This window comes from Oncorhynchus nerka, linkage group LG9b, assembly GCF_034236695.1.
Source record: "Oncorhynchus nerka isolate Pitt River linkage group LG9b, Oner_Uvic_2.0, whole genome shotgun sequence".
Taxonomy (NCBI): Eukaryota; Metazoa; Chordata; class Actinopteri; order Salmoniformes; family Salmonidae; genus Oncorhynchus; species Oncorhynchus nerka.
In genome coordinates this window covers 13,487,311-13,514,755 of record NC_088424.1, presented here as the reverse complement: position 1 = coordinate 13,514,755, position 27,445 = coordinate 13,487,311, and the positions used below count along the sequence as shown (strand labels likewise).

General features: G+C 42.7%; 1 protein-coding gene and 1 long non-coding RNA gene across 2 annotated transcripts; both read right to left on the bottom strand.

Annotated features, from left to right (window-relative positions):
- Positions 1-1,644: 1,644 nt before the first annotated feature.
- On the bottom strand, positions 1,645-21,710 carry LOC115114293 (calponin-3-like). The gene is made up of 7 exons (XM_029642410.2): positions 21,403-21,710; positions 5,663-5,784; positions 5,108-5,174; positions 4,831-4,968; positions 3,885-4,001; positions 3,477-3,623; positions 1,645-3,212 (listed from the first exon to the last, which is right to left on the bottom strand). The coding sequence occupies exons 1-7, from the start codon at positions 21,457-21,459 to the stop codon at positions 2,823-2,825; spliced, it is 1,038 nt and encodes a 345-aa protein (XP_029498270.1). The 5' UTR covers positions 21,460-21,710; the 3' UTR covers positions 1,645-2,822.
- Positions 21,711-25,108: 3,398 nt separating this feature from the next.
- LOC135565772 (uncharacterized) lies at positions 25,109-27,329 on the bottom strand. The gene is made up of 2 exons (XR_010461848.1): positions 26,430-27,329; positions 25,109-26,289 (listed from the first exon to the last, which is right to left on the bottom strand). It is a non-coding gene; the product is annotated as an uncharacterized LOC135565772 (long non-coding RNA).
- Positions 27,330-27,445: the final 116 nt, after the last annotated feature.

The following is a 27,445-nucleotide window of genomic DNA, read 5'->3' as shown; positions in this document are numbered from 1 at the left end:
AGGTGCAACCGCCTTCAACCGCCTCCGTATCAAAACATTTTCTCACGTTAAGTGCATGCTGAACAGGACCCAGACCATTACTGACCCAGACAGGTCAGAAGATCATATGCAAAATGATCTATTTAGGCAGGAAGTGGGTGTGTTGGTGGAATAGGGCGTTGTTCCTGTGTGTGGGAAGACCACCCAGTCCTACCCCAGCTCTGCTCTGGGAGATTTACTGTAAATCAAGCTTCCCTATGGGACTCTCACTCTCAAGTAGGAAACCTGGCACAGTTGTTAAAAACTAGCCCGGGTTATTTACTGGAAGAATGGCTGCTGACGCTATGAAGCTTTTGGTTTTTTTCATGCCAAACATGTTTACAAGTGTGTTTTAACACTCATGTGGCTTTCATGTAGATGGTTTTATAAGAACAGGGATTCTAACGATAGCATCGTTGTTAGACTTCACCTGTAGGATCTTAGCACGCACAAAAAAAAAAAAATCATTACCAAAACTCATTCCTATACTATCCAATGTATTACTCTTCTTTAAATCTAGTCTCCCTTACACTTAGCTCTATTTAAACCACTTGTAACCATGTGATTAGGCTACCACTGACAAAGGTGAAGGCACAAGGCTCTAAAGCAAGGGTGGGCAACTCCAGTCCCCGAGGGCCTGATTGGTGTCACACCTTTTCTCCGTCTCTAGCAAACACAGCCGATGAATCAAATTGCATTCTAAACTGAAGATCGTGATTAGATAATTATTGGAGTCAGGTGTGCTAGCTGGGGCAAATGTGACACCAAATCAGGCCCTTGAGGACTGGAATTGCCCATCCCTGCTCTTAAAGAATACAATAGTCTGTGACAAAGGTACGCATATGAAAGCTACATCATTGAGTTAGTAAATTGGTCAATAAGACCAACTTATTCTGTAAGTCTTGCAATGGGAACTGAGAGTTCAGTTCAGAGTTTGGGATAAGTGAAACGGCGGAACCAAAGACTCCTTATGGGGGTTAAGAACCACCCCACTGGGCAAAAACGGGTTGAATCAACATTGTTTCCACATCATTTCAACCTATTTTTTTTATGTGATGACGTTGAATGAACGTGGAAAACTAATTGGATTTGAAAAGAAGTCATCATCCTAAGGGAATTTCGTCATTTCTCTCACCCAACTTTGAACCAAAATCCAATGGCATTTCGTTGATTTCATGTTAGATGGAAACTCAACCACATGTAAATCAAAACTAGACGCTGGACTGTGCCAGTGGGATGACACGAGGTCTATCTATTAGGCCGACGTGCCAAAAGTCTGAGTTGTGCCACAAGGTTGGACATTCAGCTCGCTCTGAAAGGAGGCGTTGCCAAGGTAACAGTTGTCCCTCTCCCATGTACTCTTCCCTAATTGAGTCTTGTATTATGGAGGGTGAATTCCACAAGCATACAAAGAGGGGATTATTCCCCTGGCCATAGACTCACTGAAGAGGTTGTTGACGGGAAGAGAGAGAAAGGGGGTAGATGGGAAGGGAGAAAGTGAGGGAGAGAAAAATAAGGGGGGGGGGGTGAATAAAGAGAAGGGAGGAGAGAGAGAGAGAACGGGGGGGTTTGAGGTTGGATTTTTGACTGTGTGCAGTCAGCTTAGATATAACTAGAGACATCCTGTATGGAAGACTTCATGAAACAAAGTTTATTGATACAAAATAACCAAAACAATAGAAGAAATGTCTATATTGGGACAAATGGCAATAAATACAACAGTGGATGGGGTCTACATACAGACAGGAGCATTATGGCACAACGAATCATTGAGATATGAAGAACATTTAAAAAATACCTAAGAAGTTTGGTCATGTGACAGAAACTAACATTTGAGATGATCTTCTGAGAGAGTCTCAAGATAGGCAGCGAAAGTACAAAAACAGAGAACTACAAAAACATTGCAGTGCTTTCAAGTCAAACTGGGACATGACGGCCATGAGCATCTTAACTAAAACCATCCATCTTTTTCTCCTGCCAACCTTCTCTAAAATATGATTGCTGTATATTCAGAATGGATAGAACATAAGTCTCTTACCAAAACTTACCACAGAGCAGTAGACTTGTGGATCAGATTTGAAGGAGATGAAAGAGAACAGACGATATAGTATATTGAAAACAAAGAGGAAAGGAGGGAGCAGGTAAACATGATGTGTAGTGAATGCCAGTGATGGAATGTTTCTCACAGAACTCCCTAGTTGAGTTTCTGAACCATGAGAACTACAAAACCCATAAAACATAGAAAGAACTTGCCGCATTCTATACATTATTACGATTGGCCGGAAAATATTGACATTCTAACGAGATTAAAAGGAATGCTAGATGGATAAACCAACATTTCCCTTTTAGGAAGAAAAAAAAACATGTTTAAAAAAAAACATAGCAAGGATGGTAAAAGTCTTGCTCTGTTAACGAAATCGCTCCCTCACACTTACTTTACATTACAGTGGCTTTATACCAGAGTAACACATTTGCATCAGTTTAAACAACTTCATCATAAGTGGTACCACAAAAATTGTATCAAACTACATATAGGCCTACGGTTCTTATGATCCGTCAAGGTACTTGGACATGCAACTACCCTCTGGATTCCGGTAGAAGGCCACTATAAACGTTACGTATTCCCAGACACACCGTGTTACACTTGGAACTACTGCTACACAGGGTGACATTTTGACTACGCATAAAAGCAATGCAGTTGTCCAAACAAGCGTTACTTTTTTGCGAAGCCAAAATGGGGCCCAGAGGGGAACATGGCACCCTATTACCCCATATAGAGCAATTACACATGAGACACAGTCGGTCTAATAGTTGATGCCCTGGTCATCGTCATAGTGCCCACTGTACTGCTGTTGGTACCCACCCCTGTACTCTTCCTCGTCGTCATGCTGATACTGGTACTCCACCTGGTAGTCGCTGTCACTAATCTCTGATCCATTGGTGCCTGTTCCCAGGCTCCCGTTGCCGTGGCTACCGGCGTGGTTGCCGAGGGTGACGGGCGAGGTGGGCTCTGTGGGGGAGGCGCAGTACTTGGGGTCGTAAATCTGCCTGCCCAGGCCATAGCTGCTCATGCCCTTCTGGGACGCCACCTTGTTGGTGCCCATCTGCAGGGAGATGGTGGAGCTGTCTGCATGCTGTCCCGCCGACTTCTGGTCGTAGATGTCGCGGCGGGTACCTGGAGCCGACATGCCAGCCTGGGGGAGAGGAGGTCAGGTTGGCGGTGGAGCGGTTGGTAGTATGTGTGTGTATGTGACCGATAGTGTGTGTGTGAGAGGGAGAAAGAAAAAGAGCGCGTGTGCGTACACCTGACCACAGTAACCTTTAGTCGGTAGAGGTCTCGCCCTGTCACAAGATTACTGCTAATTGCTTCCAGGGATTACAGTGGATAGGAATCCATTGCAGCAGAAACCATTGAAGCATAAGAAACACAGCACACACATCAAAGACGACATTCTTACCTGGCTGGCGCCCTTGTTGGTTCCCATCTGCAGGCTGATGGTAGTCTGGTCGTAGGGCTTGTCTGTCTGTGACTTTGGGTCATATAAGTGTCTCCTGGTCCCATACGCTGTCATACCAGACTGGCTGGCACATTTATTTGTTCCCATCTACCCAGGACAGAAACAGCTTTCAGACAAGGCTCCATCCATAAGTCATAATGTCCTCTAATCAAATTTCTTCTATATCTGGCCATTTTTATTGACGACAAATTCATTTCCGAGTATGACTGGGATCCATTATTAGTATAACATTTAAAAAAAAAGGGAAAATACAAACATGTCTACTGCTATAATATCATTATTTAGTGAAAAAAAACCCAGATGAGATCCATTTAAAGCATCATCTCTTGTCATTGCTGCACGACTCACCTGCAGTCCAATCACACATTGTCCAGCCTTAATTTTGTCCTCGTCGAAATGGCGCGTCCTCTTGTCTGCGAACTTCACACCGATGTCACAGTTGGAGTTTGAGCCTTTGGTTTTCGCCTGTTGCATGTTATGAGACAAAGGAACAAAAGTCAGTGATGCTTTCAGTTTTACATGACCATGTTTCTACTCACTATTTCCAACTGTACTGTAATGTAAGCCTACAATAGTGCTGCATGGGTATGTCAACCAAATAACATTTTATGTCACATGCGCCAATACAACAGGAATGTTACCATGTATCAAACTATGTTACCTTACCATGAAATGCTTACTTACAAGCCCAACCAATTCGTAACCAACATATCGCCCTAACAGATCCACAGAGGATGCAATCTCTATTGCACTCCACACTGCCCTTTCCCACCTGGACAAAAGGAACACCTATGTGAGAATGCTATTCATTGACTACAGCTCAGCGTTCAACACCATAGTGTCCTCAAAGCTCGTCAATAAGCTAAGGACCCTGGGACTAAACACCTCCCTCTGCAACTGGATCCTGGACCCTGACTGGACGCCCCCAGGTGGTGAGGGTAGGTAACAACACATCTGCCACGCTAATCCTCAACACAAGGGCCCCTCAGGGGTGTGTGGTCAGTCCCCTCCTGTACTCCCTATTCACTCATGACTGCACGGCTAGGCACGACTCCACCGCCATCATTAAGTTTGCCGATGACGCAACAGTGGTAGGCCTGATCACCGACAAGACAGTGTTTTTCCGATCCAGGGTTTCAGCACCAATAAAAACAATGTTTTCCTCTTTTCTGTATCTTCATTAATCGTAATCCACTCCTATGACACACTCTTTCCGTGTGTTTGGCACTGGGTAATAACGACGTCAGGAACAACTCAGGGTTCTACACTCACCCCGGTCTAATTGAGAACCTACCATACCAGCCAGGGACAGCAGTGTGCTCTGGACCTGGGTCATGTTCCCATTCTCAAACAGGTCATTGGCTTCAAAGATGTCATTGGGACAAAGGCCAAACTTCAGAATGGCTCGGATGAAATTCCCCAGATTTTCCAGCTAGAACAGAACAAAAAAAATCAGACTCCGGTTCATTCTAGATATTTAGTCTCGTATAATTAAAAGCATATTTCTCTGAAATACTGTAGCAGCTTTACAGTATACATCAAAATATCAAATTGTATTTTGTCTCACGTACCTTGTGCCAGTTGAGTTTGGAGTGGTTGGTTTTCTTAATGGAACCAGGCTGCAGTTTGTTAATCAGCCTGAAGCGGAAGAAAACAGTCCATCTCTTACAATTTGATATGAACATAAACAAAATGGTCAACTAGAGCAATGGAAAATAACAATACACAATTCCGAGTGGTAGTGAAAAGAATGATGGAGCGATTAAGACCACAGCTAATCCTCTGTAGGCCTTTTCAACACCTGATCACTGTTATGGCAACAATATAACATCCTGTATTAAGTCTACTTGAGTGATCATCTATCGAGGAATGTGACTAAGTATTCCCTACATTCTCATAGCTGACTGAGCTAAAGACCGGTGAAGTCTAAATGGTTCAGGGGGAAAAACACCCCTCCAAAACATGTTGGGGGGGGGGGGGGATAATACAAACGAAGACTACTGATTGGAAGAATGGCATTTGTGCATATTGTACCAATGTGTAAAATACCTAAAACAGCAGCATACAAACCCTGTTGGTGAGTGGGTAAATCTAAACACACTTTTTTCTATAGACAGAAAACTTACTCGCAGAGGATGACTCCGTCCTTGAGGCCCTTCTGGAAGTTCTCTCCAATGGGCATGCCAGTCACCTCCTCGATCCAGAACCGGAGCTCCTCCTCCTTCTGCAGGTCATACTTCCCTGCGATCTGAGAAGACAAAATACTGTTAACTCCACCCAGTCTTCATTCAACAGTTGTTCAAAATCAAACCCTGTCCCCCTAAACACTGGTTGGGATCTGACTTGTTTGGATAGGTAGGCTATAAAACATCAATACCACTTAGCTTAGAAAAGGGCAAGGTTGAGCAATTACCAGAAACATCCGATCCTGCAAGCAAACACAATCCAAAACACTAACCAACCGAGCCACACACTTAAGGTATCTTGTAATTTGAAACAATTATGACCACAATGCAAGCCGATTACAGATTACTGCACCTGTACATAGCCCACCTATAATTTAGCCCAAACAACTACCTCTTTCCCAACTGTATTTAATTTATTTATTTATTTTGCTCCTTTGCACCCCATTATTTTTATTTCTACTTTGCACATTCTTCCATTGCAATACTACCATTCCAGTGTTTTACTTGCTATATTGTATTTACTTTGCCACCATGGCCTTTTTTGCCTTTACCTCCCTTCTCACCTAATTTGCTCACATTGTATATAGACTTGTGTTTTTTTTTTTTTTTTTTTTTTTTTTTTTTTTTTTTACTGTATTATTGACTGTATGTTTGTTTTACTCCATGTGTAACTCTGTGTCGTTGTATGTGTCGAACTGCTTTGCTTTATCTTGGCCAGGTCGCAATTGTAAATGAGAACTTGTTCTCAACTTGCTTACCTGGTTAAATAAAGGTGAAATAAAAATAAATAAATAAAGCCTAAACCCAGACTACTTTGCATTGCAAATTCAGTAACCTCTTTGTATATTTATGTATGTGTTGGCCACAGGGAGTGAGACAGAGGGAAAGTTATAATAGCCAGGCAGAGGCAGTTTGCTGTTATGAGATTCAAACCATGTTTATGTTCAGTGCAATGCCGCAACAGATTTCTTAGTGAGTAGCACGCCCACTCAATAGTTAGAACTCATGGTCATTGGGCCCAGGCCCTCCACTCCCTGGGAAAGATCAGTCTGTTAAAGGGGAGGATTGAACAATAATTCAGAGGGCTTTTAGCCCAATCTACTGTAAATACAGAACATCTGAGCAATAAAACAGAGAGAAATCACATATTTTGTGAAGACACTTGAGGTAGCACTTCAGTCCTCACAGCAGAAGGCCAAAGCTTTTCAAGTGAAGCCGTCACACAATTGTCTTAAAAAAATAATTTAAAAAAGGTGGTGCCGACAATGCCGCAAGGTCAGCTTTTTGGGAAAACACTCTCCTCGCCCACGTCTCGGCTGGGTGTTTTCCCCGAGGCCCGCTGCTAGGAGAAGTAAGACACAGGAAATTACATGGATCGCTGCCCCGCGCCTGAACCCTGGCTTCAGGGGGATTGCTCCACAGGTTCCAAAGACCAGACAGAAACTGTTTCTTTACCCAATGGCTTGATTGAAGGAGAGATAGAAGGGGAAGGAGAGAGACAGACAAAGAGAGAGACACACAGAAAGTGAAAATATCAGAGCGACAACTTTATCTGGCGTAGCAGACGGAGAGATTAGAGGGATACTGCGGTCATTCATCTTAAATAGCTATCCTTGGCTGCTTGTTTGAAGCCCAGGGCTTCCAACTGCATTCAGGGCCTGCACGTACATGTATCAACCATCTCAGAGCTGAAGTGCTGATCTAGAATCAGACCCCATGTATTCATTATTATCGAAAAGGCTAAACTGAACGTAGATCAGAACTCCTACTCTGAGACGTTTAATGCATATGGTCCCCCCTGGCCATAACATTATTCATCGTGATCTAAATGACAAATCTGATCCTAGATCAGCACTCCCCCTAGGAGATGGCTCCAAGGCTAATTACATGACTAAGGGGAAACTACATGACAGCATGGCCAAAATATTTTTTTATTTTTTTTATCTCAGATTGTTCTGGCAATTCTCACATAAAAACTTCACTGGGATGAAGGATGTTAGACATTTGTATCACAAACCATTTGAGGAAATCATGATGAAAGTGGCCATTTTAAACCTATACAACATGTGCACCTATAGCGTGCTCTTAAATATGAAGATTATCTATATTCTGAAATACAAAGTCTTCACATCTCAAAAAGCACCTTCTTGATTTAGCCTATTTGTTTGGAACAATATACTCTTCAAACATAACATTTCCAGCGTGGGCTCTCTGCTACTCAGTTTTATATACACTACTGTTCAAAAAGTTTGGGGTCACTTAGAAATGTCCTGGTTTTCCATGAAAACACACATGAAATTATTTGCAAAATTAATAGGAAATATAGTCAAGACGTTGACAAGGTTATAAATTCAGCAAATAAAGAAGTCCTCTCACTGTCAACTTTGTTAATTTTCAGCAAACTTAACATGTGTAAATATTTGTATGAACATAACAAGATTCAACAACTGAGACATAAACTGAACAAGTTCCACAGACATGTGACTAACAGAAATTGAATAATGTGTCCCTGAACAAAGAGGGGGGGGATCAAAAGTAACAGTCAGTATCTGTTGAGGCCATCTGCGGCATTAAGTACTGCAGTGCTTCTCCTCTTCATGTACTGCACCAGATTTACCAGTTCTTGCTGTGAGATGCTACCCCACTCTTCCACCAAAGCACCTGCAAGTTCCCAGACATTTCTCGGGGGAATGGCCCTAGCCCTCACCCTCCGATCCAACAGGCCCTTGACCTGCTCAATAGGATTGAGATCCGGGCTCTTCGCTGGCCATGGCAGAACACGGACATTCCTGTCTTACAGGAAATCACACACAGAACGAGCAGTATGGCTGGTGGCATTGTCATGCTGGAGGGTCATGTCAGGATGAGCCTGCAGGAAGGGTACCACATGAGGGAGGGTCATGTCAGGATGAGCCTGCAGGAAGGGTACCACATGAGGGAGGGTCATGTCAGGATGAGCCTGCAGGAAGGGTACAACATGCTGGAGGGTCATGTCAGGATGAGCCCGCAGGAAGGGTACGACATGAGGGAGGGTCATGTCAGGATGAGCCCGCAGGAAGGGTACCACATGAGGGAGGGTCATGTCAGGATGAGCCTGCAGGAAGGGTACCACATGAGGGAGGGTCATGTCAGGATGAGCCTGCAGGAAGGGTACCACATGAGGGAGGGTCATGTCAGGATGAGCCTGCAGGAAGGGTACCACATGCTGGAGGGTCATGTCAGGATGAGCCTGCAGGAAGGGTACCACATGAGGGAGGGTCATGTCAGGATGAGCCTGCAGGAAGGGCACCACATGAGGGAGGAGGATGTCTTCCCTGTAAACGCACAGCGTTGAGATTGCCTGCAATGACAACAGGCTCAGTCCGATGATGCTGTGACACACCGGCCCAGACCATGACGGACCCTCCACCTCCAAATCGATCCCGCTCCAGAGTAAAGGCCTCGGTGTAATGCTCAAACCGTCGACGATAAATGTGAATCCGACAATCACCCCTGGCGAGACAAAACCTTGACTCGTCAGTGAAGAGCACTTTTTGCCAATCCTGTCTGGTCCAGCAACGGTGGGTTTGTGCCTATAGGTAGCGTTGTGATGTCTGGTGAGGACCTGCCTTACAACAGGCCTGCAAGAGGAGGACCGAGTACACCCCCATTCTCATTGACAGGGCTGTAGTGGAGCAGGTTGAGAGCTTCAAGTTCCTTGGTGTCCACGTCAACAACAAACTAGAATGGTCCAAACAGCAAGACAGTCGTGAAAAGGGCACAACAAAGCCCATTCCCCCTCAGGAAACTAAAAAGATTTGGCATGGGTCCTGAGACCCTCAAAAGGTTCTACAGCTGCACCATCGAGAGCATCCTGACGGGTTGCATCACTGCCTGGTGTGGCAAATGCTCAGCCCCTGACCGCAAGGTACTACAGAGGGTAGTGCGTATGGCCCAGTACATCACTGGGGCTAAGCTGCCTGCCTCCCAGGACCTCTATAAATTGTCAAAGACCCCAGCCACAGACTGTTCTCTCTACTACCGCATGGCAAGCGGTACCGGAGTGCCAAGTCTAAAACAAAAAGGCTTCTCAACAGTTTTTACCCCCAAGCCATAAGACTCCTGAACAGGTAATCAAATGGCTACCCAGACTATTTGCATTGTGTTCCCCCCCACCCCTCTGTTTACGCTGCTGCTACTCTGTTTATCATATATGCATAGTCACTTTAACTATACATTCATGTACATACTACCTCAATTGGTCCGACCAACCGGTGTCTGTATGTAGCCTCGCTACTGTTATAGCCTGTCTTTTTGTTGCTGTTTTATTTCTTTACCTACCTATTGTTCACCGAATACCTTTTTTGCACTATTGGTTAGAGCCTGTAAGTAAGCATTTCACTGAATACAACCTGTTGCATCTCCAGCATCTTTCACTTTTTCTGCTTCTCACGAATGTTCTTCTTTGTGATCTGAACACTTAGATTTGTCTGTCCATAACACTTTTTTTCCAATCTTCCTCTGTCCAGTGTGTGTTCTTTTGCCCATCTTAATCTTTTCTTTTTATTGGCCAGTCTGAGATATGGCTTTTTCTTTGCAACTCTGCCTAGAAGGCCAGTATCCCAGAGTCACCTCTTCACTATTGACGTTGAGACTGGTGTTTTGCAGGTACTATTTAATGAAGCTGCAAGTTGAGGACTTGTGAGGCATCTGTTTCTTAAACTTGACACTAATTTACTTGTCCTCTTGCTCAAATTGTGCACCGGGGCCTCCCACTCCTCATTCTATTCTGGTTAGAGGCAGTTTGTGCTGTTCTGTGAAGGGCGTAGTACACAGTGTTTTACGAGATCTTCAGTTTCTTGGCAATTTCTCGCATGGAATAGCCTTCATTTCTCAGAACAAGAATAGACTGACGAGTTTCAGAAGAAAGGTCTTTGTTTCTGGCCATTTTGAGCCTGTAATCGAACCCACAAAATGCTGATGTTCCAGATTATCAACGAGTCTAAAGAAGGACCGTTTTATTGCTTCTTTCATCAGCATAACAGTTTTCAGCTGTGCTAACATAATTGCAAAATGGTTTTCTAATGATCAATTAGCTAATCCAAGTTCATAATTTTAAAAGGCTAACGCAACATACCATTGGAACACGAGTGATGGTTGCTGATAATGGGCCTCTGTACGCCTATGTAGATATTCCATTTAAAAAAATCTAACGTTTACAGCTACAATAGTCATTTACAACATTAGCAATGTCTACACTGTATTTCTGACCAATTTGATGTTATTTTAAAACTGGACAACATTTTTGCTTTTCTTTCAAAAACAAGGAAATTTCTAAATGACCCCAAACTTTTGAACGGTGGTGCATATAGAAATTGAAATTATAGGTCCTTAACCAATCACAGCCCTCCTGCAGGGTCGTACAGTCAGCAGGTCACCAGCAGAGAGGTTCCTTTGAATCCAGTTTCCCCATTAACTGTGTTGGCGGTGCTCGTTAAAATGTATCATAACTTCGAAAGCAGCAGAGTCCACTCTGGACATGATGTATTTGTACAGTATATTGTTTAAAACAATGCCTAAAAAATGAACTAAATCCAAAAGGGTACTTTTGAGATATTCATATGTATAGTTAAGGTTTAATAAATGAATGTGTAAAATTGTTTTTCAGAATATATACTGGGTGTAGAAAACATTAGGAACACCTGCTCTTTCCATGACAGACTCACCAAGTGTATACAGGTGAAAGCTGTGATCCCTTATTGATGTCACTTGTTAAATCCACTTCAATCAGTGTAGATGAAGGGGAGGAGACCGGTTAAAGAAAGATTTTTAAGCCTCGAGACATGGATTGTGTATATGTGCCACTCAGCGGGTGAAAGGGCAAGACAAAAGATTTAAGTGCCTTTGAACGGGGTATGGTAGCAGGTGCCACCGGTTTGAGTGTCAAGAACTGCAACGCTGCTGGGTATATCACACTCAACAATTTCCTGTGTAACAAGAGTGGTCCACCACCCAAAGGACATCCAGCCAATTTGACTTAACTGTGGGAGGCATTGGAGTCAACATGGGCCAGCATCCTTGTGGAATGCTTTCGACACCTTGTTGAGTCCATGTCCCAACGAATTGAGGCTCTTCTGAGGGCAAAAGGGGGTGCAACACAATATTAGGAAGGTGTTTTGTACACTCAGTAGATATACCACATATTGAAGAGCACACTATGAGTATAATGTGAGTATAATGACACCAAGGTGTTGTCTGTATCATGTTTCATTGGGTCTAACAGGGGGTATGTATTGGTTAAAAAATATATATATACATAAATAAAAAAGGGCCTAAAATGGCCACTTTCAAGTTATAATTTTTTGGGGTGTTTTACAAATGTAAAAAGCATACCGACATCCTTCCTCCCTATTAACTTTCTGTGAGAATTGCCAGAACAAATCAGAGATACCAAAATTGTAATCGCCCTAACGAGGTATTGTTTTTACTCTCCGGGATACAGGAACAACTCCCGCAGGTTATGGTACAGTAACTCTTATCCTACGAGGTCCAGAGCCTGTTGGTTTTCTGTTCTACCTGATAATTAATTGGTGCCCCAGGTCTAAATCGGTCGCTGATTAGAGGGGAACAATGAAAACAATGGTCCAGGCTTGAGTTTGAGGGCTGTAGTGCATCCTTTTCCATTAGCGTGGTTACAGGTTCAATTTCAGCCATGTACATTTTCCACTTCATATTAACTAGGCTACTTTATTTTATTTGCTACTCCGTCGAGCCCTCTCCCACTAGAATGAACGATGTGCAATCTTCTAGCGATCTACTGATAGGCTAGGCGCCTGTCAGTCGTCACAAAGTGAGCAATGACAGGGAAATGCTGCAGAGTATAAAATGCGAAGCGAGAGGTTTCACTCCCGCCAAAATAAACCCAATGCGTTTCTATGGGATTATTTGGGACCCAAGATTGTCACCTGCCTTTGAGAGGACTCCCATTGTTAGGGTGGAGAAATTGACATCTCGTCAATATATACAGATCTCTGGTTGCAGTAGTTTGACACATTTCATTTATTTATTTTCTTTCGCGTGTCTCATATAGCCAGCCACATGGTGCATGGTGGGCCTAGGCTACGTACTGTGTGTTGATTGACAACTGAACAGCAAGTGTTAACTAGTTTATGAAAAGATGTTGAACTGACTGAATAAAGTCGATCTCCTATATCCCTTTGCCATTCAGAAATCATGCAAAGTGGTTGTCCATGGTATCGCATCGGTTTTTCTTTCCAAGGAAGTCTTGACCTGCCAGTTAGTGACACTAAAGTGAATGACTCTCGTCTCATCAGCCTACCAAATCGCATCAGTGAGAGCCATTCATTTGGCTCCCTAATTGTCATAGGCTACTGGTAGGCCTAGTCTTTTTGGCGATTATCTGCAGATAAATTATTAAAAGACTCGGTGAAGATGGTGAATCATCACTGCAGGAATAATTGGTAGTGGAGAGCCTCATTCTGCATTAAAACAGAATAACAATATAAAACATATATCTATTGACCTTAGTAGGGAATCAACTAAATATTTAAAAAAAAAGTATTATATTTTCCCAAGTTTATCATAAGACATGGACAGAATGCATCAGTGATTTATATTTCCTGCAACTTTCTTTGATGGTAATGAAAACACTCCTCTGGTAGATGGAAAGGCTTGCACAGAAACCATCTCAATTAAATGTTAACTACAAAGTAACCTACGCTTACCTGGCAGAATGATATCATGATTATTTTCATAAAGTGAGTATTTGTTTCGCAAACTCCACCATCACGTGCGCTACAAAAACACTGCTATACAGCCTCTTGCTAGATGTGCAATTGAATTAAAGGGTAACTACACAAACTTTTACATTTCTCCGATTTTCCCAGACCTCAAAAGTAGTCCACTGATGTGGTTTAAGCATTGTTGTGGACTTAGAAAAACAACAAAATTGGATGTTCTATGAAAAACTAAGTAATACATCATTTGAAGAACAAACATAGTTGTGGCAATTCATATTTTGCAGTAAATAAGACTAATTTAAAGAGAAGACCGGTTAAATGTTTAAAAAAAGAAGGTATAATGTTATCTTACTTAGAAAACAGTCCTGATCATTCACTCATTTAGATATATCTATTAACCCTTATTTAACTAGGCAAGTCAGTTAAGAACAAATTATTACTTATAATGACGACCAACCCCGGCCAAACCCTAACCCGGACGACGCTGGGCCAATTGTGCGCCGCCCTATGGTACTCCCACAGCCGGTTATAAGACAGCCTGGAATCGAACCAGGGTCTGTAGTGACACCTCTAGCACTGAGATGCAGTGCCTGACACCGCTGCGCCTAGACAATATCCAAAACAACAAACTGAATTAATATTTTCTTAGTAATTAAAATGTCTTTTTACACAATACCACAACCATTTTTCCAACCTGTGAGGTAAACTCTATAAAGTATTCAATAATTGCAGATGGAATCAAGGTATTAGGATGTAACAGAGGCCGCCAAAATAGAGCCAAAAATGGACAAAAATGTTGAACCCTGGCGGCGCCTGGCTGGCTACTTTTTCTATTTGGCTGGCTAGTCTAAGTACTTGTGGAAAACACTGCTCTAAAAGATCAGTCTGGCACGCAAGGACAGATCTGACTGTCTCATATGGGGAAACCAGAGTTTCAGACTGTACGGTATAGTCATTGTATCTGCATATCAAGGAGAAAATCTGACTCACAAACCCTTATTCACTGAAGATTTCATTTACATTTAACATTTAAGTCATTTAGCAGACGCTCTTATCCAGAGCGACTTACAAATTGGTGCATTCACCTTATGACATCCAGTGGAACAGCCACTTTACAATAGTGCATCTAAATCTTTTAAGGGGGTGAGAGGGATTACTTTATCCTATCCTAGGTATTCCTTAAAGAGGTGGGGTTTCAGGTGTCTCCGGAAGGTGGTGATTGACTCCGCTGTCCTGGCGTCGTGAGGGAGTTTGTTCCACCATTGGGGGGCCAGAGCAGCGAACAGTTTTGACTGGGCTGAGCGGGAACTGTACTTCCTCAGTGGTAGGGAGGCGAGCAGGCCAGAGGTGGATGAACGCAGTGCCCTTGTTTGGGTGTAGGGCCTGATCAGAGCCTGGAGGTACTGAGGTGCCGTTCCCCTCACAGCTCCGTAGGCAAGCACCATGGTCTTGTAGCGGATGCGAGCTTCAACTGGAAGCCAGTGGAGAGAGCGGAGGAGCGGGGTGACGTGAGAGAACTTGGGAAGGTTGAACACCAGACGGGCTGCGGCGTTCTGGACGAGTTGTAGGGGTTTAATGGCACAGGCAGGGAGCCCAGCCAACAGCGAGTTGCAGTAATCCAGACAGAGATTGTGAGCCATGGGCCATTTCCATGCAATATCTTCAACAGTGAAGAGGCGACTCTGGGATGCTGGCCTTCTGGCAGAGTTGCAAAGAAAAAGCCATATCTCAGACTGGCCAATAATCTTTTATTTTTAAGATGGGCAACAAAAAAAAACAGATACTGGACAGAGGAACTCTGCCCTAGGCCAGCATCCCGGAGTTGCCTCTTCACTGTTGAGACGGGTGTTTTGCAGGTACTATTTAAAGAAGCTGCCAGTTGAGGACTTGTGAGGTGTCTGTTTCTCAAACTAGACACTAATGTACTTGTCCCCTTGCTCAGTTGTACACTGGGGCCTCCCACTCTTTCTAATCTGGTTAGAGACAACGCTGTTCTGTGAAGAGAGTAGTACACAGCGTTGTACGAGATCTTCAGTTTCTTGGCAATTTCTCACGTGGAATAGCCTACATTTCTCAGAAGAATAGACTGACGAGTTTCAGAAGAAAGGTCTTTGTTTCTGGCCATTTTGAGCCGGTAATCGAACCCATAAATGCTGATGCTCCAGATACTCAACTAGTCTAAAGGCCAGTTTTATTGCTTCTTTAATTAGCACAACAGTTTTCAGCTGTGCTAACATAATTGCAAAAGGGTTTTCTAAAGATCAATTAGCATTTTAAAATGATAAACTTGTAACACAGGAGTGATGGTTGCTGATAATGGGCCTTGTGTAGGCCGATGTTGATATTCCATTAAAAAAATGCTACAATAGTAATTTACAACATTAACAATGTCTACGCTGTATTTCTGATCAATTCGATGTTATTTTAAATGGACAATTTTTTGTGCTTTTCTTTCAAAAACAAGGACATTTCTAAGTGACAAACTTTTGAACGGTAGTGTACATATCACCTCAATTACCTTGACTACCCCGTACCCCAGCACATTGACTCGGTACCCTTGTATATAGCCTTGTTTTTGTTATTTTATTGTGTTATTTTTTTCTTTCTCCTTTAGTTTATTTTGCTAATTTTTCAGACAAAAAAATTAAAACTGCACTGTTGGTTAAGTACGCATTTCACAGTAAGGTCTACACAGGTTGTATTCGGTGCCTGTGACAAATTAAATTGGATTTGAATCAGTCTGTTTTATTCTAGCACTGCTGCTTGTCAGACTGAAGATACCACAATGTCAGAACAGAGCCTCGTCAAGTTCTGTGTCTGTCTGTCTGTGTTTATCAGGGAACAGCGGAGGTAGAGGTTCAAGAGAGATCCCACATCTGTAATTTATTAAACCCCCCCAGTCTGCACTTGGGTTACACACAAGGTTATCAATGCCTGCAGCTCTCTCTGCCTATGGTGAAAACAAGCAAACAACAGGTTTTTCCAAAGGTTCAGAGCCATCTGTGATAGGCTTAATCCTACACACACACACACACACAGACTAACCTCTGCTGAAAGCAATAATCAGTAGTCCTCCCTCAGCAAGAGAGGACTCAAACCCCACCAACCTCTCCCTCCCCCTTCATACAAAACACCACTTTTATCGTGTCTAACAGTTCATCACCCGCCATAATGTCAAATGAGAAATCTGTCAAGATTAAAAAGAGCTAACAACTTTCATTATCGCTCAAAGGCTCTGTGTAGGAAAGATGGCAGCCCTTCCTACAAAGACCAGCAGTCTTCAAAAAGGGCAAAGAGTCTTTAATGGGATTAAATGGAGGGGGAAAGTTGATGCGATGTCCCAGAAATGCATTCATTTGACTCGTATCCCACACTGGGAGGGTCAGAGGTCAATGTGAGAGGTAGATAAAGGAAAAAGTTTGCTCGTAACCTCGTGTCACACCAAACAAGCTACGTTAGGCTAGCCGTTGCTATGAGACCCAAAAGACACAAGTCCCACACAGCGAGTCCCTTTAAAAACGTCCCATGGAGAGCTGAGAGGGGAGCGTTAACAGTCCCTGTTCGAGTCTAGAAAATCACTCCTCATGGCCAAACAATAGCTTCAGTGTTCTTGATAGAGCAGAACTAGCTAGGCATTCATAGACGAAAGAGGGGGAGAAACACAGGACTAGCCAAAAATACCTTGATTCATCTTTCTCTTTCTTAGACATGCAGAGAAAGAAACCCCCTCTTCTTATACTACCACTGCTGCCCACACAACTGGAAGTATTTTCTGATGAGTCTGGGGAATGGAGAGAACATCTGGCCTGAAAAAAGAATGAGAGCGTTGTATTGTAAATGGGCCGCTCCTTCAGGATGACATTACGGTACTGTGAAAGTTAGCCTACGTTTGTGCGAAAATTAGGCTTTGCCCTCCAAAACCTTAATGTATGCTCCTACAAAACCCCAAACCTGTTTAAATATTGGTTATCCATTTATTGTAGAGGAAATGGCATTGAATGGAGCCTTGACAATAGAGACAGCTGGTGGTGTGTTAATAAATTATTAACCTTACGTGCCTCTGGGAAATGTTCAATGGAGTGGAATGATGCAGCAATTTTTTTCTGTGACGAGTGTGAGGTGAGGTAGAAACAATTACACCATCTGTTTATGTTGCCCTAGGCCCATTGTCATAGTGCTGTTTGTTGACATACAGCAAGAACGTGTTAACAGAGACAAGTAAAGCTGGAAGGCGGCCATTTTCCACATTGTGTGGACATTTTCCCCCATTTCCAATTCAAATCTGGCTCTATCCATCCTCACCTGTGAGCCATGACTCAAAAATGCCACTGTTATCCTTAGGACACCTCCTCCTGACCTGATAATATAAAAATAACCAAAAAGGAAATAACTCCCAATATGTCAAAAAAAAGAAAGTGCTGTTGCTCCATCCTGTGTTCTTCCTGGGTTTGAAGGGTAATTATAGTGAGTGTTTACTTAACAGCACTCAGGAAGACTCCTTCCTGTTCTCCTTGAGATGTCAGCGTGGGGTTTAAAAGGCCACTCTGGGACATCCTCAACGGATGGAGGATGGCCAAGTTAGCACTTTAGAGGAGTGTCAACAAAATCATGACATTTCCTCCCAACAGCCATGTGTTGTGGTGGTAGAACTAATTAAATGACACACACACACACACACACTGGCCCCAGTTTGCTGAACTATATGAACATATTTTGCGTTTACATTCTATTATGCAAAACAGAACAAGTGGGGAGTATTCCGGGGAGTTAAATGCAAATATTTCTGGACTGATACACTTGAGCGTAATCTATTCAGCCCTCTTTCAAACAACTAACTGCCAAGCCGACACCACAAACATGTCTTTGTTCTGTGCGGCTGGACATGGGTTAACCCTAAATACTGTAGTCAGGGGAGCTATTTTAAGTCCTATGGATGAGGTGCACTGTGCACATGATGTTCACCACAGCCTTATCTCTTGTGCACAGGAGCGAAAAGTAGCTGTGGACATGTAAGCTGCAGGTACAATACAAGGGCCGGTGTGTAAACGTTGTCTGATTACTGAAGAGGTGAGCCAGAGTCATGGGAAAAGTTATGGGAAAGGTGGCTTGAACTCATCCTTATTGCAAATGATGCAAGTGGTGTCCTCTTAATGGGATTAACCAGTACGCGTTGAAAGTTGATGAGAAAGAACGTGTTTGGTTTCACGTTGGGGTATTCATGACACGAACATGTTTATACCAGTATAGCCCACTTCTACTGTGTCTCTACTGTAGGGTTGAAGGTTACAGGGGTATATGTAACATTAGATGAGATGTCCATGTGCTAACACTTTTGGTTTTCATAGTTTTAAAAAATGGGTATTTTCTCTTGCTAGCACTTCCTAGTGGACTGGAGGTTTATGTGTCCTGTCCTTGAGCCAGCACAGATGGTCAGACCATCACAGCACCACTTTATTACAGTCCTTACTGTTAAGGGTTATGGCAAAAAAATAGGCACGCCTTACAGATGTCACAGCTTACAAAGTCCTCCAAGTATCTGTACTACTAAAGAAAAAGCGATAACCACAACAGTTTCAGCCCTGTATCAGATTCATAACGTTTTGGATGGTGTCAGATAACACAACGCAGGAAGCCAGAACTTGAGGTATGACTGAAGACCAGGGAAAGGGTATTTTACAAAGTAGGCTAATTCACTTTAATTACTTTTGCAATTACTGGACAAAGCAACTTCCTTTGTGGTGTAGCGCTCCATTGTACTCCTCAGTGCATTGTAAGTATTAATAAATAGCACATACAAGCATTTCCCATCTCTGTAAGTAAAATAAACATAGGACGGGGTCAATACCATTTCAAGAAAGTCAATAAATACATTTCCTGAATCCACTGAGTTGAAAAGGAATCGGCCACAATCACCCAAGCCTGCTACACCAGCACAATGTCCTACATTGTTGCTGTCTGGCATACAGCCATACTTGTGAAGATGTTGTGTGGTGGTTTATAACAATTAAAGTATCAAAGGCTGTGTAAGGTGATGTTGACAACCTGGTGACAGGCAGTTACACACACCAAAGCTCCCACTGTGGTCTTGACATGATGGGAGCCTCCCATTGTGATCAGCTGTTTACTTCCTGGAACACATCAGAGTGCCAGCCTGCCAGGAGTTACCACGAAAACTATGACCAAGAACCCATGTGGAGGGCTCTACTAGGGCTTTAACTCTACTATTACAGTAGCTTCCTGGACTCAGATTTAGCATATTCCTGGACTAAAAAGCACTTTCAATGGAGAATACCCATTGAGCATGCTTAAGTCCAGGAGTAAACTTAATCTGGGTCTGGGAAACTAGTCCAAAGTGGCCCAAAGGATTTGCCTAAAAGTGCCGTATGCAGATCTTCACTAGAAAGGAATATTAAAATGGCATGGTATAAGGGGGGGGCTACGAGATTTTTGTACTCCGCTTGACAGTTCAGAGACATTCATGGCACTTCCTATGGAACACAATCTCGCATTTCTTTTCCACAAGCCGTCGCAGCAGACCACTGAAGGGCTGGCATATCTCTGTCAGACTTCTAATAAAGCGTATCATCTGGCAGACCACATGGAAAATGTCTCAGCTCACACTGGAAGGGAGGCGGGGATCGGGATGGAACCATTGCTTCGCATGGATGGAATGACCCACTTCGGACTCCATTTAGAAAGGGAGTGAAAGGACAAAAACCCACTGGAGAGGAGCTGTGGATATCGGTATAAAAAGTCTAGTAAATATGTTGATAGCAGTTTTTTCAGACTGTGGCTTGACCTGGAAAACTCTGGGCCCTAGATATACCGTAGCTATAACCAGGTCAACTTAGGTGGTCAGGAAAAACTCCTGGCCCTAGTAAAGGGGTGGGGGGGGGTGATCCACCTCTTTAGTTATTTATTGTGTGGGACATACAGTACGTGTGGATCATAGACCTCTGGGCCATCTGGGATTCTCCCCAGGAGCAATGTGCTCAATTGAGCAGAAGCCAACAAAAAAAACACACAGGATTTGGCAAGGGGCCCAGCCCATCATTCAACAGCTAAAAAGATTCATATTTAATTTGCATGCTATATTGCTGAACGGTAGATAGAAAGACATCTAGGGGACCCTTTAAAACAATAGTAGCAAATTGATTCCACATGAGTCTGACAATGAAGGCAACACTGCAGTTTTACACTGTGTATAAAAAAAATTTAAACTACAGTGAGGTCAGACAAGGAGAAAGCATTGTTGAGGCGGATGTAGTCTAGTACTGCAGACTTCACTCAGCAGTATAGGGACCCTTACACAACCCGTATAGGGCTCCACCCACTATGTTGGAGCAACAATGAGTTGTTGGCCTTGCCAATCATTCATGATGCTTTCATCCTTTCCTGTAGCAAAAAAAGATCATAAGGGAATATTGTACACACACACAATGTAGAATTGTTTTCATCCAGCATCACTGTAGCCCAAAATAAGTTGCACTTGTGAAAGGTCTGGGAAAAGTGGATCAAGAATGGCAATACTTGACATACAGCCTATTTTTTTTCCAACGCAGTGTTCTTGCTGAGAAAATTACACATTTATGTTAAAGACATTAAATCACAGGAAATGTGTGTGGGGGTGGGTGGGGGTTCTGCACCCTGTAACCTGATAGACTATCCCTTTTGGGCCAAATTGTGCAACAAGACAAAGGGCACATTGATTAAGAAATTGAGCAGAATTCATACTGCTTTACGTGGCCATTTGCCAACACACACTTTCCACAATTAGAAAAAAAGTTTCAGGTCGTATCGAGAGGAAATGTATGCACCGACTTGATGCGAAGCAGTTTCACGGGGATCCATTTCATGCAAATAATAACTTTTCTCCCAAACCTCTCATTTAATCACTTTGATAGGTAAAATGGTATAATCCTAATATTCACGCACGCTTACCTTGCTTCTCAATTCTGCAGTCAAACCGTACACTGGACCCTTGTTGAATTGAGTCATTTTCTTTGTTTTGCAAATGTAAAACAGTGTCAACAACTTGCAACAAAAAAAAGTTGCGCCTTCTTCCACGTTTCCTCTGTTACAAAGTAGCAAATTCCGTACAAGAGTTACAATTATGAAAATAAATCCGTAAACCTCTTTAATGTCCCGATTCTTCGGCGAGCAGATGGAAAGAGAACGGAATTGACCTTGCACAGAAAGTTCTGGTTCGCAGTAGATAGCTTGTCTTTCGACCGAAAAAAAAGAGAGACCTGCGGTAAGCCAATCAGAAGTCTTGATTTCCCCTGCACTCGCGCATGGATCGCAAGGAAGATAAAGAAACAAGGATGTTAAACACACGTTATTCACAATAACAGATTCACAATTTGGTTGGTCAAGTATCCCCTGATTAGGCTATATGACTATTATTATTATTATTAGGCTACCATTCAATCCTTTTTCCCATAAAATATCAATATAATATAAAGTGAATGACAAACAATACAAATCATTTATGAAGATATCTAATTGCATTATAGTAGGCTATCATGCAGCATATGCCTCTCTTCCAAGAGTCCTCCACCACAGGATGGTTTAGGGTAGTAATGCAAGAGTGACATAAATAATGCCTCCTTCCACAATGCATTGAGAAATGACAAGTTTTACACTAGACTGAGATCAGCTCTAAAAAAACAGCCTCTAGTAAGTCTCTGTCTATACTATCTCTACTTAAGTTGGCTGAATGCAAACAAATCATCCCCCCCCTCCCTGCATCCCTCCCCCTCCCTCCATGTGTTTCCTGTCCCCTGAGCAGTGCCATCAAGGGACTCCAAGTGTCCATAAACAGGAAGACTGTCCACAATGGAAACTTGCTGCCAGAACAGCTCATCCTGAAAATAACACAAACAGAGCTACCCTCTGAAGAACTCCCCATGCGATTCCCACCATGAGGCCTAGCTGGGTCTCAGTCTCTGCCTTTTCCTCTGAAACACTCAGGGTGGTCTAGGCCTAGTCTACTAGTCTGTCTCCACTCCTGAAATAGTTCTGGGTTAAATGTCTGAGAAAAAGTCATTAGAATTTTTTTTCATGATGACAGTCATACTATTACTGTATATGCCTCATGGAAAGAGTCAAGTGCATGTTATTATTACTGTTGGATTGAGTGTAGGCTGTCTATGTCAAACATTTTCATTCTGTACATGAAACATATTCATGCGTATGATTCTGGTGTTTTGGATGTTTCTTAGGTGATGAGAAAAAAAGTAAGGGAGGGAATTGGTATTCACCTAGGTAGGTAACAGTTGCCACAAAAATGAAAAACAAACTGTGAATGGAAATTCAATTACCTTTTTCCAACTTGCACAAGCAGTGACTACACAGACTCCACTGATCTGATTCAGCTCTTGTTCCAGTTTAACCTGTTACGTAATTATTACTGTGCATCATTTCTTGTTCACCAACAACGAATAAATGCCAACTGCACAATTACTGTAGGTAGTGTACTACTTACTGCATGCTTGATCCACAGTTCCCTGAAGCAATGACTGTTAGCCATTATGATTTTGCTTAGGAAGGGAGATAGCTAAGACTTTCAATTTACTGAAAACTATCGTACAAGGTAAGACAATTGCGTAGTGCAGAAGACATTTCTCATGGAAACTGGCAGTGGGATTATTTCAGCACATTGCAATGCCAAGACATTTACTGTTAAGTCCATCAGTCATTTTTTTCTCTCTCTACATCAGGTCCTGCCGGGAAATAGGCTACATGGAATGGAACTGTATTCCTGAGTGTTAAAAATGAGCAGAAACAGATATGTCTGTTTTCATGTTTTGTGTGCGTGTGTGTGCGTGTGTTTGTGAGCCTATAGTGCTCAAACTAAAAAATGAGTAGAGCAGAGTACTGGCAACCAGCCATTGCCCATCAAATACTACCCAGTAAAATAAAACACAATTTCCCATTTTTCCCAGCGTGAGAATAGCTCCCACTGTAGGAAAAGATAGTTGCCTGGCGACCCAAACTCCTTGCTCAGGCCAAATGCTATGCCATGCCCATAGATATTAGTTTCTGCTCCGCAATGAGGGGATTTGATTATCTGGACCATATTACACTCATGGGAGGAGTTTGCACCAGGGAAAAGTGATTGGATTTATTTTGGATTATAATTATTTTGGGGGGAACCGGGCTGCCTCCTGGGTGAAAGCCAGGTGCCCCATTCAAAGCCCACAGTGAAGTCGACTCTAGCCTAGGCTAGATTAACCACGTGGAGTAGTGTGAAGGAATCTGTATTTTCAATTGCGAAAGTGATTGCTTTTGATAAAAATGCTTTTTCTGCCTACCAATGAAAACTAGTTTTATGGAAAATATATTTTGTATGTTTCTGGACGATGCACCATGCTGCCTTGTTGACAACATGGCCGAGCAGCGCAGATTACTGTTCCATTTGAGAAGGGTGCTCCACCCTCACCACTTTTGCCCGTTCACGTCACAGGCCACAGACCAGTGCACCACAGCTCAGATTAATAGAACTCCCTCTGTGAGTCTGGATCTGAATACTGGATCTGAATATTTCCCGATGATTTCTAGAATGCAAACACATTCTAACTGTTCTGATTTGTCCCAGAAACCGATGGGTTGGGCCAGAGCCAGAACACAAGTGGGTAAAGCCGCATTCTAAAATTTGCCATTGGCTTTGATATTCTGATTGGTTAGAGATGATCCAATCACTGATGACTTTGTTTTGTACAACACCCATTATTTTGATGTCACTACAAAAAACTTCAGCGATGGCAGTCTTAGACTGAAGTATGTAGCGAACATAGAGTAGCCAAATAATTCAGTTTCAGTCGTCAGGCAACAAAGATAGTACTCACCATGTCTGGGCCTCTTGGGATTAATGTACCAGTACTTGAAGTACTTATCTCATGATCTCATTCAAATGCCCTTGTATGGTCATCACATATCTGGGAGTGCCAAGTTTCCCTCTCCTATGCGGTGAGCCCGTCATCCCACTCATCCCAACTCGGAATTCTCCCCAGCTATGGACATTGGCTCCTACTGTCATGCATGATTTACTAGAAACCGAACAAGAAATCCGCCCAGATTCAGGACTAGATGTATTCAATGTGTTTAAAAGGCTTTTTTTATCACCTATGTGGCCATGTGCCCCACACTTTTCAAAAGTTTCAGGTCGACTAGAGGAAAGAATAGATGTGAATTTTCCCTCCCCACCAACTTTCCCCCTCCGTTGTGGTGACCCAACCATCCCACTCCTCCCAACTATATTGTACACACTCCCCATCTGTAACTCTTGGCCCCCTCTGTCATGTATGGTTTCCTTCCAAACAAACATGGAGTTGGAGCCCTATTAGATATGGAGAATCTGACTCAAAAACACTCTATAGAATGGTGACTGAGGTCCTGTATCAGCAGATTACACTGAGATGTGGTGCTACACACTGCTAATGAGAACCCCTTTGTTGACCCTGACCTATGTAGAGTAGACATGCAGTAAAGCTCAGACAAATACTTTCCCCTTAGCCTAGACATCTGAGAGAGACAAAGAAAGAAAGAAAGAAAGAGAGAGAGCAAGAGACAGAGACAGAGAGAGCAAAAGACAGAGAGAGAGAGAGAGAGAGAGAGAGGAATGCTTCTTAATGAATCACAAGGATTAAAAGGCCCAGTCAAGTTTAATTCAATGTTAACATCTCACTGTTTACAGTATATCTATACATGGAGACAATAACCTTTAAATAGGCAAGATAAGTCATAAAAGTTACGTCATTTCAATGGGGTAATTTCCTTGACTTTCACAATACACTTTTCATTCAGCCCTCTGTACCATGACCATTAAACATTTAAACATTTAAAAGGTTTGACAACCATTAAAAAGTATTGTGATTGATCTACACTTTATAAACCTCTTTGCATTCAGAGGTATTCGTTAAGTAATTTGAGTAATTAGCTCTCATAATTAAGGTAACACTTCATCCGATGTTCTTCATCAGATGTGTGGCCCCATTTACAGTAATAACAGGTTCAAATCAAATTGTATTTGTGACATACATATGGTTAGCAAGATGTTATTGTGAGTGTAGCAAAGTGCTTGTGCTTCTAGTTCCGACAGTGCAGCAATATCTAACATGTAATCTAACAATTCCATAACTACCCAATACACACACATCTAAGTAAAGGAATGGAATAATAATATATACATATAAATATAAGGATGAGCAATGACAGAGTGGTGTAGGCAAGATGCAATAGAAGGTATAAAATACAGTATATACATATGAGATGAGTAATGCAAGATACGTAAACATATTAAAGTCGCATTATTAATGTGACTAGTGATCCATTTATTAAAATGGCCAATGATTTCAAGTCTGTATGTATGCTGCAGCCTCTGGGTGTTAGTGATGGCTGTTTAACAGTCTGATGGTCTTGAGATAGAAGCTGTTTTTCAGTCTCTCGGTCCCAGCTTTGATGCACCTGTAAAGACATCGCCTTCTGGGTGGTCGCGAGGTGAACAGACAATGGCTCGGGTGGTTGTTGTCCTTGATGATCTTTTGGCCTTCCTGTGACATCAGGTGCTGTAGGTGTCCTGGTGGGCACGTAGTTTGCCCCTGGTGATGCGCTGTGCAGACCGCACCACCCTCTGGAGAGCCTTGCGGTTGTGGGCGATGCAGTTGCCGTGCCAGGCGGTTATGCAGCCAGACGGGTACTATGGTGGGTACTATGGCGTTGAATGCTGAGCTGTAGTCAATGAACAGCATTCTTACATAGGTATTCCTCTTGTCCAGATGAGATAGGGCAGTGTGCAGTGTTATGGCGATTGCATCGTCTGTGGACCTATTGGGGCAGTAAGCAAATTGAAGTGGATCTAGGGTGACAGGTAAGGTGGAGGTGATATGATCATTGACTAGCATCTCAATGCACTTCATGATGACAGAAGTGAGTGCAACGGGGCGATGGTCATCTAGTTCAGTTACCTTTGCTTTCTTGGGTACAGGAACAATGGTGGCCATCTGAAGCATGTGGGGACAACAGACTGGGATAGGGAGAGATTGAATATGTCCGTAAACACACCAGCCAGCTGGTCTGCGCATGCTCTGAGGACGCGGCTGGGGATGTCGTCTGGGCCGGCAGCCTTGCGAGGTTTAACACGTATAAATGTCTTATTCCCGTCTGCCAGGGAGAAGGAGAGCCCACAGTCCATTGCAACGGGCCGTGTTGGTGGCACTGTATTATCCTCAAAGCGGTTGGCCTGTAGAACATGCAGAGTTTTTGTAATATTGTTATTACGGAACATGCAGAGAGAGATTTTTGGGAATTAGTTTGGTTAAATATTATCCAGAACAAATCAAGGTTTCTGAATTAATACTGTAAGCCAGTTGATGCTATTAGTAATTAGCCTCTTGGAATGCTGATTTGTTTTGTAACGGAAGATATTTATTTTGTGAGTATAAACCATCGGCTAGATTAATGAGTAGTCATATACTTCAGCTCATGGCATAACATTGGATATTAAACCATGTTCAAATCATATTCACTTACGTAGAGGAACCTCAGGTAGCCTAATTGATGAAGGAAATCATGCATACAGTAGCCTATTAATCACACACGAAGCAACACATTATGAGTGTTGTTGTACTTTAATTTGATATAATATCACATAAGCTAGCTATGTCATGTAAGAATTCCTCAGCTTGCCTTGAGACTACTCAAGAACGTGTAAATACTGTATCCGTCAGTGGGAAAGACTTGTGTTGGTGAAATAAAGCAGGTGAAAAACAGAAAGGGAATCCCACCATCTAGTGGTGATTGTAAACAGCTATATTTTGTATGAACTTTTATTTAACCAGGGTAAACACTTTGAGCCCCAGGTCTCATTTGCAAATGTATTAAATTAAATCGCAAATATTATAGAAACAATCAAACAAACACATGTATCAATATAAAAATTAACTGACCCAGAGACAACAACATATCCAAATGAAACGTTGCT

Coding starts and splice junctions, on each gene's coding strand:
- LOC115114293 (XM_029642410.2), bottom strand. CDS start 21,459: ATGACTCAATTCAACAAGGGTCCAGTGTACGGTTTGACTGCAGAATTG. Junction 4,002..4,830: donor TGCTGTCCCTGGCTGGTATG/GTAGGTTCTCAA, acceptor AACATGCAACAG/GCGAAAACCAAAGGCTCAAA. Junction 3,213..3,476: donor CCAACAAGGGCGCCAGCCAG/GTAAGAATGTCG, acceptor CCTCTCCCCCAG/GCTGGCATGTCGGCTCCAGG.